The following is a 13843-nucleotide window of genomic DNA, read 5'->3' on the forward strand; positions in this document are numbered from 1 at the left end:
TCCTGCTACAATCTATGCTCGCATGAAAAGCCATTTGTACGATACTGTCACCTTGCCATTCCCTCTCCTGCTTCTTCCACAACGGATTATGCATGATGAGAAGGAAAAAGGAACCAAGGATATGTCAAAAAAAATAATAATTACCGGTGCAATAACACACCCTGCAACAATTTGTGCCTTAACTCCTGACATTGCTGCTCTTGTGCTACTCGCTGATGCCCAGCCCGTGGTGATCCCTGCCTCACGGTGCCTTTTCTTTTCCTTCATCCTCCCGTTTTCAGATGGATCTTTACGGGTGGTTGCGCTCACCTTGCCTGGCARCGCAGGGGCAGCTCAGCCTAGAGCCTCTTCCCTAGGGGCAGCAAGGGCAGCCTTGGCCCCTGCTAGCCAGCCCCGGCTGGGTACTCACGGGATGTACCGCCGAGCGCGAGAAAAGAGCAAACAAACAAACAAGCAAACCCCACAAACAGAGCACACAAGTCACCTCTCGCTGGAAGCCGGTCGGTTGATGGGTAAAATGAAGGCTGTGTAGTCAGAAAAGCTCCGCTCGGAGCCAGGCAGGGTTATGATAATCACCATCAGGTTTTCCTTGCGCGTAGGCTGTGTTTTGAGATTCCCCAGGGCGAGAAAGCAAAAAAGGTCAAGAAAATCTAAGGAAATCAAACTGGAGGTCGGGGCGGGGGGAGAGGGTGGGCAGACAGGGAACACCTCCAAAACTGAAAAGCCAACTTAAAACATCCCATAAACCATTAATATATTGAAACACCACATACTCATTGACAAGTAACTACTGCAAAGGCTACGAAGTGTGTTCACAACAGGATGGTTCTGAACATTGTCTCCACAGCAGGTGTTTGGCCATCCTGGGAAAGGAATATTTTTGCATACTTCAGAATGAGTTCAATTAAAAAAAAAAAAAAAAAGAGGAAAAAATAAAGAAAAAGAAAAAAAAAGAAAGAGGATCTTCACTCAGGATGGGGCTTATTAACAGTCTGCTTCATTAGGAAAATAATGCAGGGTTCACAAAGGTCGTAAGCTGTAAACAGTATCACTGTCCACTTGCTGACAGCAGATTTGGCAAAGGGTTCGCTCGCTCTCCATGTCTCGTGTCAGTTTGAGGGCCTGCAGAGGAGGAAGAAAGAGAAGATAGTGAGATTGCTGGGAAAAATAAAAAGAAAAAAAAGAAAAGCAACCCCAAAAGTCAACAAGCAAACCCAACYGCTGTTCAGATTGACAAGCAATTGCCATTTGTTTGTACCCAAAAGCTTTGAACCCCTGAGCAAGCCATATACCGGGCCCTCGTGAAAATACTTCTCTTGCCAAGGCTTGTGTTTCTTTACTACCTTTCCTGCTACCAAGCAATAAAGCAAAAAACTTCTCCCGTAAAGGAAAAGCAATGGCCAAGTCTCATTTACAGAAACACAGTACATCGGGTCCTTCAGTATTTTTCCTTTTCTTCATGATCGCCCTTTCTCATCACCACCAAAAGGCTGGACACATCTTCTGTTAGGGGCTGATATTGAGGCCTGTGCTGGAATGGCAGCCGAGGGAGGGAGGCTGCTCAAGAGAAGCAGCAAGAAGCCACAAACTTTGGCTCACAATTTTGAGTGTTGACTTCTTCCTGCGTAGCGCAACACACCATTATCAGGCAGCCTGAACCATGATGAAGAATGTAGTTCAAAGGTACTTAGTGAATYAAACATACAGATAAGCATCTAGCAGGGTTTTGAAAAGTATGTACATCTYGACATTCCCATGCAAACCTTCTACACGTTCACAGATCCCACTTGAGAGCCACCTGCACTGCTCGGCACCTAACTTGACACCTAACTCTGAAAGACCTGGCCCCAACGAGGCTCTTGAATCSAGGGCTTTGTCCCTCCCTCCACTTTGAAGCTTTTGAGAACTTCTCCTGAGATAAAAGAYTGATGGTTTTACACAGCCCAAGAAAATGAGGCACTTGTTAACACCAAAAAGCAATTCATATTCATCACAGGAATGTCTCTGCTCTCTAAGGAACCTGCTGCCCAGCACCCTCCAAAGAAAAGGGTGGATTGAGAGGGACTGCAGGGACGGCAGGTCCTACRTTCCTGTAGGGAAAATCACACAGCTCGTTAGAAAGGACAGCACAAAACCTCTCTCCTCCGTTACTGCCGAGGCTATTCCGAGGCCTCTCCGTAAGGTACCAGACACTGATCCGGCGATAACATTTCATTAAAATGACCTATTCTGATAATGCTAAATGATTGATGGGAATTTAATCATTTTGTCTCATGGTTATTAGAGCAACAGCACGACAGCTGCTGCCGGTGCCGTTCGGAGGGCCCTTCATCCAGACTGGCTTAGGGAGCAGACAGATTGCGCCTTTCACCCAAACAAAATTTGGATTTGCCCTTAATTATGCAGGTTTTGGCGGTGGGGCGGAGGGTCAGGCTGTTTTTATGAATAAAGGGATTTCTGACCGGATCAACATATTGATCTCTTCATTTCCAAAGGGCGAATTAATGCTAGCCGTCCGTTAATGTGACCGCCTGGCAACAACTCCATGGACAAGTGTGTCCTCATGGCCAGAGCAGGGTCAGCTGGAAACACGGAGCGTGGCCCAGCATCTGCTGGCACAACATGGCCGAGGCCTTGGGTGCCGAGCAGGTGAGGCCAGGCCCTTTTCACCGCCCAGCTTTTCGTTAAATCCTTGGCACGTGTGAGGCTGGAAACTGCTGACTCCCCAGAGCGCGGATGGATCCCAAGGGATGAATTCCTGGGCACGGCAGCCCGGCGGAGCGGGTAGCTTCACTCAGCAGCCGCTCAAGCCGAGYGCGGGCCTAAGCTGCAGCGTGTGGGACAGGCCTCCCTGACTRCAAATGGAGCCATTAATTAAAAGCAAACCAGGACAGAAACTCCTGAAGAAGTGCCAGAGTAGTGTTTAACATTTAAATTAAAAACATATGTAAAATATATTGTACCATGAAGAGTGGAGGATGGGTGATGGTGGACACAACTTGCACCCGTGGCACCACTCGGTAGTTTTGTGAGAGCACCTCACATTTGGTGGTTGCAAACCCTTAACAGACCGAGGCTTAGCAAAGCCACGGCCAAGTCCACAACAGACACGCACCTTCTGTGTCGCCACATGAAAAATACTGGTTTTTAGTTACTAGCCTGCTACTTTTTAGCAAGGAAAACCATATCAGGTGGAGAAATAAACCCTCATAGAGCCCACTCCTCTGGCTCTTTTACATGGCATGGTTTCTTGCTTCCTTTAGGAAGGGGAACATTTGTATAGGGAGTTTCCCAAAAAGCATCCGCTGCCTGTTCAGAAGAGCGTCCCTGGGAAATTCAGGTGCTCCTTAAACAGTCCCTGCACCAAACCTCAAGTCTACATATCACATATCATACACATATCTACGTATCATCTACATATTTTCACTACCAGCAAGTGAAAATAAGGGGGTTTAGCCTTTCTCTTGAAGTTGGGTGCAGTCTTCCCAAGCTCCCTGATGGATGGGTCCTGCGAAAAGCGCACACAAGCAGAACACTGAAGGCAGAGGCAGCTCCAAGACGGCTCTTTTGGCACCTTGTGTGCAGAAGTTTACAATAAAGGACACGTCTGCTGGACATTAGAGGGAATCACAGCCTTATTTCAAACTAGAGCTTATACATCTACATAGATGTACGGTTTATGAAAATTATACCATTAAAGCAGCAACACACACAAAAAAACACAACATTAAATAAAGGGTAGGTCAAGATGAACTCTTGCTTTAACACATCCCACAGACTTTTTGAAACGCAGRTGCGAAGCCTGTTCATCCTTTCTGGCGGAGGAGTATCTAACACAATTCAAATCCTTCTCTGTTTCCTAAATCTTTCGTTTGCAAGTGGTTATGTGGGAGGTGGGGTGCCCCTTTCTTCCACGTTTTTCCACTCCTCTCACGCGCTGGCTTGACCTGCTCCTGCTAGAAATGCTGCTCTGCCTTTGCTCTGGGGCTGAGTCCCKGCTTGGCACTTCCCTGTCAGAAAGAGCACTTCCCGACCTCCACRTGCCCTCATTCCACCCCTTAGCTGCACGGGGGTCTCCCAAGCTCCCGATCCAGCTGCAAGGCTTGTTGAGTGGAGAAATATCACCATTCCAAGGTCTGCAAAGCAAGGGCTTTCCCTGGGTACCACACAGTACTGCTCCCCAGTGACAGGAAATCCCAATAACTACTTTTATAAGGAACTGTCCTGATGCTTTGGGTGGAAACACCTTGAAGGAAACTTTCATCCCTCTGTGGTAGATGGACATTTATTCTAGAGCCTCTGATGCTTGTTTTTGTGATGGCCAGCAGCAGCACCACTTTTGCTCCAAAACAGGGGAAGGCACAAGAAGCAACAGCAGGTTATGCATGGTGATAGATCTTCTCTTGCTTAAGTTAATATTCTGCCCGGGGTTTTCACAGCTCAGTCTTGAAGAATACAAAGTATTTAGAAATGCACAAGGAAGATATAACTTTTGTGGCTAATCCTTCTATCATGGCAGAGTTGCAACCTAAGTTTTCTGTTCAGGTAGAATAAAAATGAGGAAAACCAATGTCGTGACACATTATGTCACAGAGATACTGTGCAGGCATGGCATATGCTGTGTTGGAATGGCATCGTGCTGCAATGTGACTCTGTGAGGTTAAAAAGCAAAGTCCATGGGAATAAATAATAAAAAAAAAGAGAGAGACAGAATTGAAAATTTAACATATCTTCTTTCAAGGGCCTGAACTTTTAGGCATGTTGCAACTTGAGTTTTTCTCTTTAAATAGTACTCATAAAAATAGAATCTTTCCGGTTCTGAAAAGCAGGCAAAGAGTAAAGGGAAAAGAGCAGAAAGAGGAAGAGAGCAGGCACAGAACAGGATTTCTGGGAGCTAACAAGCTGCTGTGCTCGTGCTTGTGTACGCATGTCAAACATCAACGTAACTCTTCCATTTGCTGCTGCTGTTCCACTCCAGGAACTGCGAAACACAGCAGATCATGGAATCACAGGATGGTTGAGGTTGGCAGGGACCTCTAGAGACCATCCAGTCCAACCCCCTGCTCCAGCAGGGACACCCAGAGCACAGGGCACAGGGYGGCATCCAGGCGGGTTGGGAAGATTTCCAGGGAAGGAGACTCCACAGCCTCCCTGGGCAGCCTGTGCCAGGGCTCTGGCACCCTCACAGGGAAGAAGCTCATCCTCACACGGAGAACTGAAGAAAGACATCAGATCTTTCTCTGTATCTATCTGGCTTACCCACAACTGCTGTGAGATGCCATGCCTACTAACATGCACGTTGTTCTGATGTATCCGTTGTCTACCTACTCTCTTCTCGTAGGAGGCAGTGCTCTTTGTCACAACAGTGACAACACCAATGCCTGCTCTGGCAGAACAAAGCCTGCAGCACCACAGTAAGTTTTGAACTCAGGATAAACCAAAGCTTTACTTTTTGTACCTCCCATGGCCCCACCAACATAGAATAAACCTCTGTAATTTAAGAGTGAAGCTTCAAACCAGACTGCCTGCTTGGGAGACCAGCATTAATTTCCTGGCATAAAATGATTTCACTTCTATGGATCTCACCACTTATCTAAATCTACTTTCATCTTTCCATGAACTGTATATTTTGTCTGTGTAAGAAAGACAAATCAGAGCAGGAGAAGAATTTTTCTTTTTCTTCCATTCTTTCTACTTCTGTGTAGAATTTATATCATATGCAATTAAATCATTACCATCTCTTTTACACATTTGAATAGTTTAAATCAGGTAGAAAAATAGTATGTTGAACTTCTACAACCCTTTATTAAGCTTTCAAGAAGCTAAGCCTCACTCATAGAATCACAGAAAAGTCTAGTTTGGAAGGAATTTTTGGAGATCATCTGACCCGACCATTCAAAGAAAGCAGGGCCTTAGATTAAGCTATCAGCCAAGCCAAGTCTTGAACATTTCCTGCAAGAGCAGTAAGTGGTGAAGTCACTTCTATGCATTCTGCAGTTGAACATGAGACACCCAGAACGAGAGTGTTAGCCCATGCTATGTTGATGGGAAACGTAGCTCAGGGTTTCCCTAATATATCCGGACCTGATACTGAACAACCGAATTCACAGGAAATCCGGCAAGAGGAGCAGGCTCCTACAGACTGCCCTACATATGTCRCTGTGTTGCTGCCCATGCAAGGCGACCATATGCTGTGATGCTCGTTCTTCCACCTACAGCTATGTCGACAGGCAGCTCTGGTGGCTTTCCAGCACCAGCCCTGCTAACACGCAGCTGCCTTTGCCTCAGAACCACCACATCTGGCTGGCTTGAACTCTCTTCCCAGGCCAACTGTGAAAAATTTAGGTACTGGGCACCCCAGAAGGTCCTTGCTTACGCTATTGAATCTGCAGGAGAAATCCTGCTTTCCTAAACGGACTAGCAATAGACGTCCTCGTTCTGAACCGTGGGTTTACAGTGCAATGGAAACACCCTCTCTACTCTTTTCTATGCTGAATGCCCTCACAGGGTGTTCCTTTTTTTCTCTACCAAGTAGCAGGTCACTTTTTAYACAGATCCTTCCTGCTGTGTAGTCTTCTCCCTCTCCTCTGCAGGAGGTGACAGGCCCATGGCACTCAGGGAGGGGCAGAAGAAGAGCTCCGCTGGGCTTCTGCAAGGCAGCGTCCCCTGCATCCGAGCTTAGCAGAGGCATGAGAGGCAAGGCTCTCCCTAAAAACCCTTTTTGCATTTTTAAACRTTTTTCAACCGCTCTGTGTGGTCATGAGAGTGGAAAAGCTGATGAAATAGCCCCCTAAGACTCGGCTAGATAGGAGTGCTCCCATAACTCAACGGCACCTCCTTCTTAATGGAGCCAGCTGGATCAGGGACAACCCTGAGCTGCCTGCTGGAGATGTCTGTTAAAGGCACTACACTTAGCAGGAGCAGAGGGAGGGCACTGCACGAGCATCCTTCCATCATCCTCCCTSTCCAGGACAGGAGCAAAAGCCCAGTTCTTTATTTGAAGTCCTTCTCAAGCACAGCATAGGGCACTTCTGCTGCCTGTGCTAAGCCCATGCTCTTTGACTGCCACGAGTGTAAGGCTTAGACCTCTCCGACGGTCCGTTCATCACTTCAGCAGAGCCCTGTTTTCCCATGGCTTCCCCCCCTCGACCTGTACTCAGCTGCATGACGGTGCGTTTCCGAGCAGAATCTCTGACTAAGCACTTCTCTCAGAAAATATGTTTTCAGGGAGTTATTTAAACAACTAGCTCCGAGAAGAGAAAAAATAATGAAGGAAATCAACCTGTAGCCATCGCGGCACGTCTCGGAACAAGCGCTAATCTGTAGCTCCTAACAACCACTAAGGCTCATTCAMGGGAGAAAAAAAGGTCGTTTAGGAAGACTCATCCTGCAATAAAATGTGCACGCTGCTGATACAGGGAGGAAAGCATTGGGGAGCCCGATGGAGGCAGGCTGTTCTAAAAATACCAGTCTGTGCTGTSATCCGCTGAGGGGATGTCATCCTGTAATCTTGGCATCTGCAGGGACAGCAAGTTTCTGCCCAATTATTGCCGTGGAGTCACATGACAATACACAATGTACTAAAAAAAATAAATAAATAACACAAAAACAGAAAAAAAAAACCAACCAAACCACAGGATCAGATTCAATTATGCCGGCTTTAGCTGCTGTCTGTTTGTCTCTTCGCCACACAAAGCTGTGGAGGGAAAGCTGATTTTTCTTTTAATGGACCTTTTTCCTAAAATCATAAAATCCAAAAAAGCACTCAAGCCACGGCTATCGCTGGCACTCGGGATTCTGCAGGGATATTTTGCAGGGCAGGGAGGCCCAGGATTTTTCGCCCAGGACGTGCTCGGAGCAAGGCCGGCAGTTCCCCTGGGCACCAGCTCCCACACAGCGTGGGCAGTGACAGCGCGTGCCCAATGAGCAAGGAGGCTCCTTGGAGCCACAGGAACCCCTGTGCCCGGCAAAATACAAGGTTTTCCACCCAGATATTTTCATTCRAAGACTAAACTTGGCGAGTTTGATGTGCAGCTAGTCACAAAACCACCTTTCAAAGCCTGGGCTGGCGGGAACAGCACTTCAATGTTAGAAGCGCGCCACCASCTTAACCACGAACCTGCTGGAAATGAAGCAGGAGCATTTTGTTCCACTGGATTTCCTTTAGGTTTGCAAACGTAGCCCCACCTGGCTCCACATGTGAGATGTGCCAGGCCCATTCCTAAAACCTCCTCTTTGAAACCCGCAGGGAAGCGAAGGCTGCTTGGTCCTGAGGCTGCTCAAGAGCCTTGGGCAACAGGCCCTTGACTTCCCCTTTCCTGAGCACAAAATAAGTTTACTGCAAAAGCAAAAAACTGTAATTGTCYTCATGAAACACTGTCCAGCAAAAGCTCTCCAATCCAAAGGTGACAAACTCTCCCCAAATCGAGACCTTCCTATGATCCACTGGAGCTTTTAACATGGTGTCTCAGGGAATACTAAGTGATCTACAGATCTATACGCTTTGCTGTGGACTTCATCCAGAAGCAGGCTGAACACAAATTAACAAACCAGCTAGTAGTCCAAAAAAGGTATGGATTATAGAAATACAGATAGGCATTTCATTATTTTTATTAGAGGTTAGCCAGTGTATTTGGTGAAACAACACTCTATGCTGCTACTGCTAGTGGTTTGTGCACTTGCTGCAAAAGGGTGACTTAGGACTTAAATGATGCTAGAATAAAATGCATGACTAACTGATCTGTGAAGTGTTTTATGTTCAATTTTCACTCAAGCCCACTTAACTTCAGTGCACCTACAGAGCCCTGGGAGATCTTGCAAAGGGCACATTAAAATCTCTCCCAGCTTTCAAAACAGCAAAGTCAGATGAAGAAGTTGGTGCCTTCCTTGCAACTCAGGCATCCTCCAGCAACCCCTTCCCAAACTCTGCCAACGGAGCTGCTGGGAGAGCTCCGCTATTAACTGGATCCCTGAAACAATCCAGGCAAAACCAACTCCTTAAGCGGCCTTTGATGCCAAGTTTGTCCCCCATGGCTTTCCAGGAGGCTACAAGATTCCCCAACTCTCTCCCCTGCCAGGTTGTGCAAGGCCAGTGTTTGGCCCAGGCCAAGTCCCTTGGGATTCATGGGTTGAGAAGGACTGCAGAGTAACGAGGAGGGTTGTGGAAATACCAAAGCTAGGGAGAACACAGTAATTAAAAAATAAAAGGTGTTCTAGAGAAAGGCTAGGGAATAGTCATGTCTTTATTTATGGATAAATGGTCTGAAAAAGACAGCCTGGTGATGACTGGAGTGGATAGAGAGTATATTCAGTGCTCTTGGGAAGCAGACACTGGAAGCTGGGAATGCTCCCTCCAGGGTGGGTGCCCTGGCAATGAACTAGCAACACTGGAGGCTTTTGCACATGTTTTACCTCTCCTACACAGAAAGCGTAAGTCAGTCATCTTTTTCATAAGTAAACCCCCCTCCATACCTAGGGTATGTACAAGCTAAAGAACTGGGCAACTGCTTCCTTCTTTTCTTCCCCCAACTAATTCTTTCCTATTCTTYCTGTTCCTTCACAGGAAACACGGCATCCAGGAGGGCCGGGTACACCAGGAACCTGCTGCGACTGCTTCAGTCTGCCAGCCACCTTCCCGAACCAGAGTTAGCATCGGCAARGGCAGCACCTCCCTACCTTAGATGCTCTAAAGGCTTTGGACTGAGGTCGTGAGAACTGCCAGGAGAAGACTTTAATTGGGGGGCTCCCTCCTGCTACGGCAAAGTGGAGGAATAGCTGAGGAAATGTTTCAGAGTGATCACAGCCCGCGTCGCGCGAGATGCCCCAAGTGAAGTGCCCTGTAACGGSGCAGGAGCTGTGCCCTGTGCGCAGGCTCAGCACAAACCACCTCACCCCATGCCCAGGGCCAGCCTGCCCRGTGCCCGTGCCAGGGGAAGAGGCTTCCGCGGATGCCAGGACAGCGATGGGCCCCCGAGAGCCACCTGGTTCAGGAACCTGCCCCGTGCAACACAAATCCCTCATGCGGATGTGTCGCTTCCTTCCCTCCGAGGGTACAGCCTGGAAAAGGTGGAGGTGGCTACACTTGYCACGAGCCCGATGGGCTGGGGCTAAGGGGCATTTATTATTTCGGGAGGCGCTGGSGCCCAGGCAGGTCTCCCTCCACTCATCCTTTACCTACATCCAGCAAACAGCAATGCTGAAAGAGGGGGCCGTGTTCTTGCTAGGACCGTGTCCAGCAAGACTGCCAGTATCATCTGTTTTTAAGGCTCCTTTTGGCAAAATGCACCAGGAGATGTTCCACAGTGATAAAGTTCATGTAAAAAATAAATAAATAAATAAATAAATARATARATAAAYAAACCCGGATTTTCTAAATCCAAACTGCTCATGCAYCTGAAAGAGGAGACAACAGATTAACAAGCGTGACCTTCCGGAAGTTTTTGTGTCTCGGTTCTCAAATCCCTTTCTGCTCTTTTCTTCCCACCTCTCTCTTAACTTACGGCTTGAACGACAGGTATCCAGAAGGCCGTGTGGGCACTCGCCCTTCCAAGGCTCCCCTGCCGCCCTGTGCCACCACGAGAGCTGCCACGTGCAGGCAGCACCGGGGACCCTCGGCCCCAGGGAAGCCAAAGCCAAAGCACTGTGCAAACCAATCACTCTAGGAGAGCACGAAAGCCCTGAATTGAAGGGCTCTTGTGTCATCTTGTTGTCCCTCAAAGGCAGCAGATGAGCATAGGTTTTCCATGGTCCTCCGGACACCCAGGAGGATCTTGAGGAGGCTGGTCACTGCTGCTCACCCCCTGAACCCCTAGCTGTGAAACACAGTAGGAAAAGCCAATTAAAGATGAAAGGGCCATTCAGTGGCAAATTATGCACCGTAAAGTCAGAAGACACTGACTCCTTCTTTCCATCCTTTCCCTGGGAAAAAAAAAAAGTTGGAAGTAAGCTGCGGACTGCATGAATGCCTCTTTTAACCTCACCGTTGGGAAACTCTGCGTATTATTCTGTAGTTAATAGAATAGAATAGAATAYTTTCAATAATTTAGAGCTAACCTTTTATCCCATAATATTTTGAAATCTACTCCCTTGTACTAATAAATAAACCAAGGAAAAAGGGCATTTTATGTGGAGCCGTCCCGCGAGCCAGCGGCTCTGTGCATGTCAGCAGGCTGAGGACCAGCCACAGCCTGCAGAACCACCGAGTGGGACAGGGACAATGTTGGCGGGCTCCAGTGGCCCCCAAAACGGCTCCCGTGGAAAAGAAGCTCTGAGGAAAACCCCTGCTGCCATTAGAAAATAAAACTATCTSCATTAACTAACACTGGAGGCGAACACCCGGGCAGGAGCCACGTCACAACCCAACCCTTTACTTCTTCTCTTGGCGGAATCCAAAAGGAAGTGGCACTTACCTAGGTCTAGGCAAGTTCTAGGGAAGGAAGGGCCTTACCTAGGCCCAGGTGATTTTACCTATTTAAACCATGAACATCAAGATATTCCTGGTACAGGATCCTACCGTTGCTGTTTCGAAATATAATTCCTTGAGTATTTATTTTCTGCTCTGAGAAATGCACTTGAAAGCAAACCATTTCACTAGGGTGCCGGTACCACAGCAGAAAGCACAGCCCTGATTCGCTCCTGACCCGGCCTACACCGCAGCTCTTCAGTGCCTGCACAGGATCTTGCAGAGCCATTTCTCCCCCTTGCCCTGCAGCACTACTGCACCCTGGCCTGCCAAGTGCCTTGCCCTGTTCCAGGATAACACAGCCGGAATACGTGAGGTCTGGGCTGCCGAGAAAAAAACATTTGTTGTGGCTTTGAAGAAGACGTATTCCACCTCAGTTTGCCTGATTTGTCGTTAACATCTCCTGTGTCTAAATTAAGCAGGACACAGAGCATCAGGTGCTGGCAGTGGTGCAGCTGAATGCCTGTCAGAGCTCAGCCTCATTCCCCTGCACACCTCCCACTTGCTCTTGGTTGCACCCGTTGCCCACCAAAACACAGCAAGCCATCCCAAGACAGATTAATAACATCACTGTGCACTAACTATTAAGTGATGGGTGCAAACGCCAATGAAAGTAGAGAGCCAAGTGTTTTAGTGCATCTCCAGGGCACTGACCTGTTTGCCCATTTCCCCTGTTCTCAAAGATCCTTCAGCCTGGTACCCAACTCTGTGATGAAGCCTGTTTAGCACCAGTGAAGTTTCCCACATTCAGACTGACAACGTTCTGGGCTGAGATGAGGGAATCAAAGTTAAAATCCAACCCATCTGCATCCATGAGTTCACTGCGGATAATGGACTCCATGTCACACTCCAAGCTCCCATTGAAAATATCCAGGTCCAAGTCACTTGGGAACTTCTCGTGCCCCATGACCGGGAGGTTCACGCTAGAGGAATACAAAGGGGAGCCTGAGAGCGGGTCAGAAAGTGTTTGCATAGACTGATTGACAGGTGACTGCTGATGTTTGGTGGATCCCAAGCTGCTGGAGTCATTTAAGCCAATGTTACTGATGGAATTGGACAAGGCACGGCTGCCACTAAGAGAGGAGTTGTGAGACTGGTGCTGGTGATGGGGCAGGCTGGGGTTGACCAGCCCGCCCTGGCCGGACTGCGCGGCGAACGACATCATGGGGTCGTTACGGAGCATGATGTTCCTGCGGGAATTCTGGGCGGACACAGCTGTGCTGGCTTGTGACATGAGCGGGTCAGACTGTGTCATCATGACGTCGCTGTGACTAAGTGCATCGGAGGCGAGCAGATCCTGCAGCGTCTGGTTGTTATAATGAGAAATGGAAGAGAAGGTGGCCTGCTTGTTCTCCTGGATGGTCTGCATGGGCGACTGGCGCAGGGAGTTCAGGGAGGACGGCCCAAACACGGCGTTGTTGAAACTACTTGACGGAGAACCCAGCCCCGAACCTTTGGAACCATACGGAAAACTGGAGCTTCTCTGCATCATCCCTCCCGGGGGCGACTGCTGGGAGGCAGGGAGTGTTATATTGTCCAAGAGATCGTCCATGAGGTTATCCGTGAGCCCGTCGTTCAGATTCATTGTCCCGGCCATATCAGTCAACCTCGGCAGCTCCACAGTACATGGCTTGTTTACTGAGGGGGACAAGCTCGAGGGACTGCTGTAGAGCATGGGAGAGAGCGGAGCGTCGTCGTCTTGAACGTCGTCTAGCTCGGCGCTCGCCAGAATCGGCGACAAGCGGCCGCTTATCGTGCTGGCGTTGGAATTGGTGCGGGAGCGGAAATCTGTCCATGCATCCAGCTCATCGCTGCTGCGGGAAGTGGGACTCCCCGGCCACTTGGAGAGCTGGGAAGGGCTGTCCTCACTCGCCTCCTGGGCCGTCTGCAGGGCTGCCTTTTTCTTGGCCGCCCGCCCTCTGCTCTTCGTGTACTTGTTGCTGTTGTCCATGGACACAGCCCGTCTCCGTGGTGCCTTCCCACCTTTCCCGCCATCGGGGTTGATCATCCACCACGAGCTTTTCCCGGTGCCTTCGTTCTGCACACGGATGAATCGGCTGTGGAGCGACAAGTTGTGCCGGATGGAGTTCTGCAGGAGAGGAACAGAACAAAAAGGTCAAGACCAGCACTGCTTCTTTTGCTCTTACCGTTTTGCGCCCCAAAATCCCAGTCAAAAAACCAACACTGCACGAAAACACCGCCACGAATTAAAGTACAGGGGCTGCTGGCCAGCAACTAGACAAGTGAGAGATATCAGCATGAGGTATCACGGGGCCTAACTCTACCCACCCTACTGATCTGAGGCTTAACACACAGCTTAAAGAAGGACCAACGAGGAGTACACTTGGTGAGAACACTTCCAGGCTTTCATTTTTTTCTCCC

General features: G+C 48.7%; 1 protein-coding gene across 1 annotated transcript; it reads right to left on the reverse strand.

Moving 5' to 3' along the window:
• Positions 1-948: 948 nt before the first annotated feature.
• LOC112951314 (forkhead box protein O3-like) lies at positions 949-13547 on the reverse strand. The gene is made up of 2 exons (XM_026043968.1): positions 12116-13547; positions 949-1122 (listed from the first exon to the last, which is right to left on the reverse strand). Exon 1 carries the CDS (start codon positions 13467-13469, stop codon positions 12150-12152), a length of 1320 nt encoding a protein of 439 aa, XP_025899753.1. The 5' UTR covers positions 13470-13547; the 3' UTR covers positions 949-1122; positions 12116-12149.
• Between the last annotated feature and the right edge of the window lie 296 nt (positions 13548-13843).

Source organism: Nothoprocta perdicaria, unplaced genomic scaffold (assembly GCF_003342845.1).
Source record: "Nothoprocta perdicaria isolate Ctin4 unplaced genomic scaffold, notPer1 scaffold_343, whole genome shotgun sequence".
NCBI classification, from domain to species: Eukaryota; Metazoa; Chordata; class Aves; order Tinamiformes; family Tinamidae; genus Nothoprocta; species Nothoprocta perdicaria.

Bases quoted from the DNA above. Each gene is read 5' to 3' on its own strand.
- LOC112951314 (XM_026043968.1), bottom strand. From the start codon at position 13,469: ATGATCAACCCCGATGGCGGGAAAGGTGGGAAGGCACCACGGAGACGG.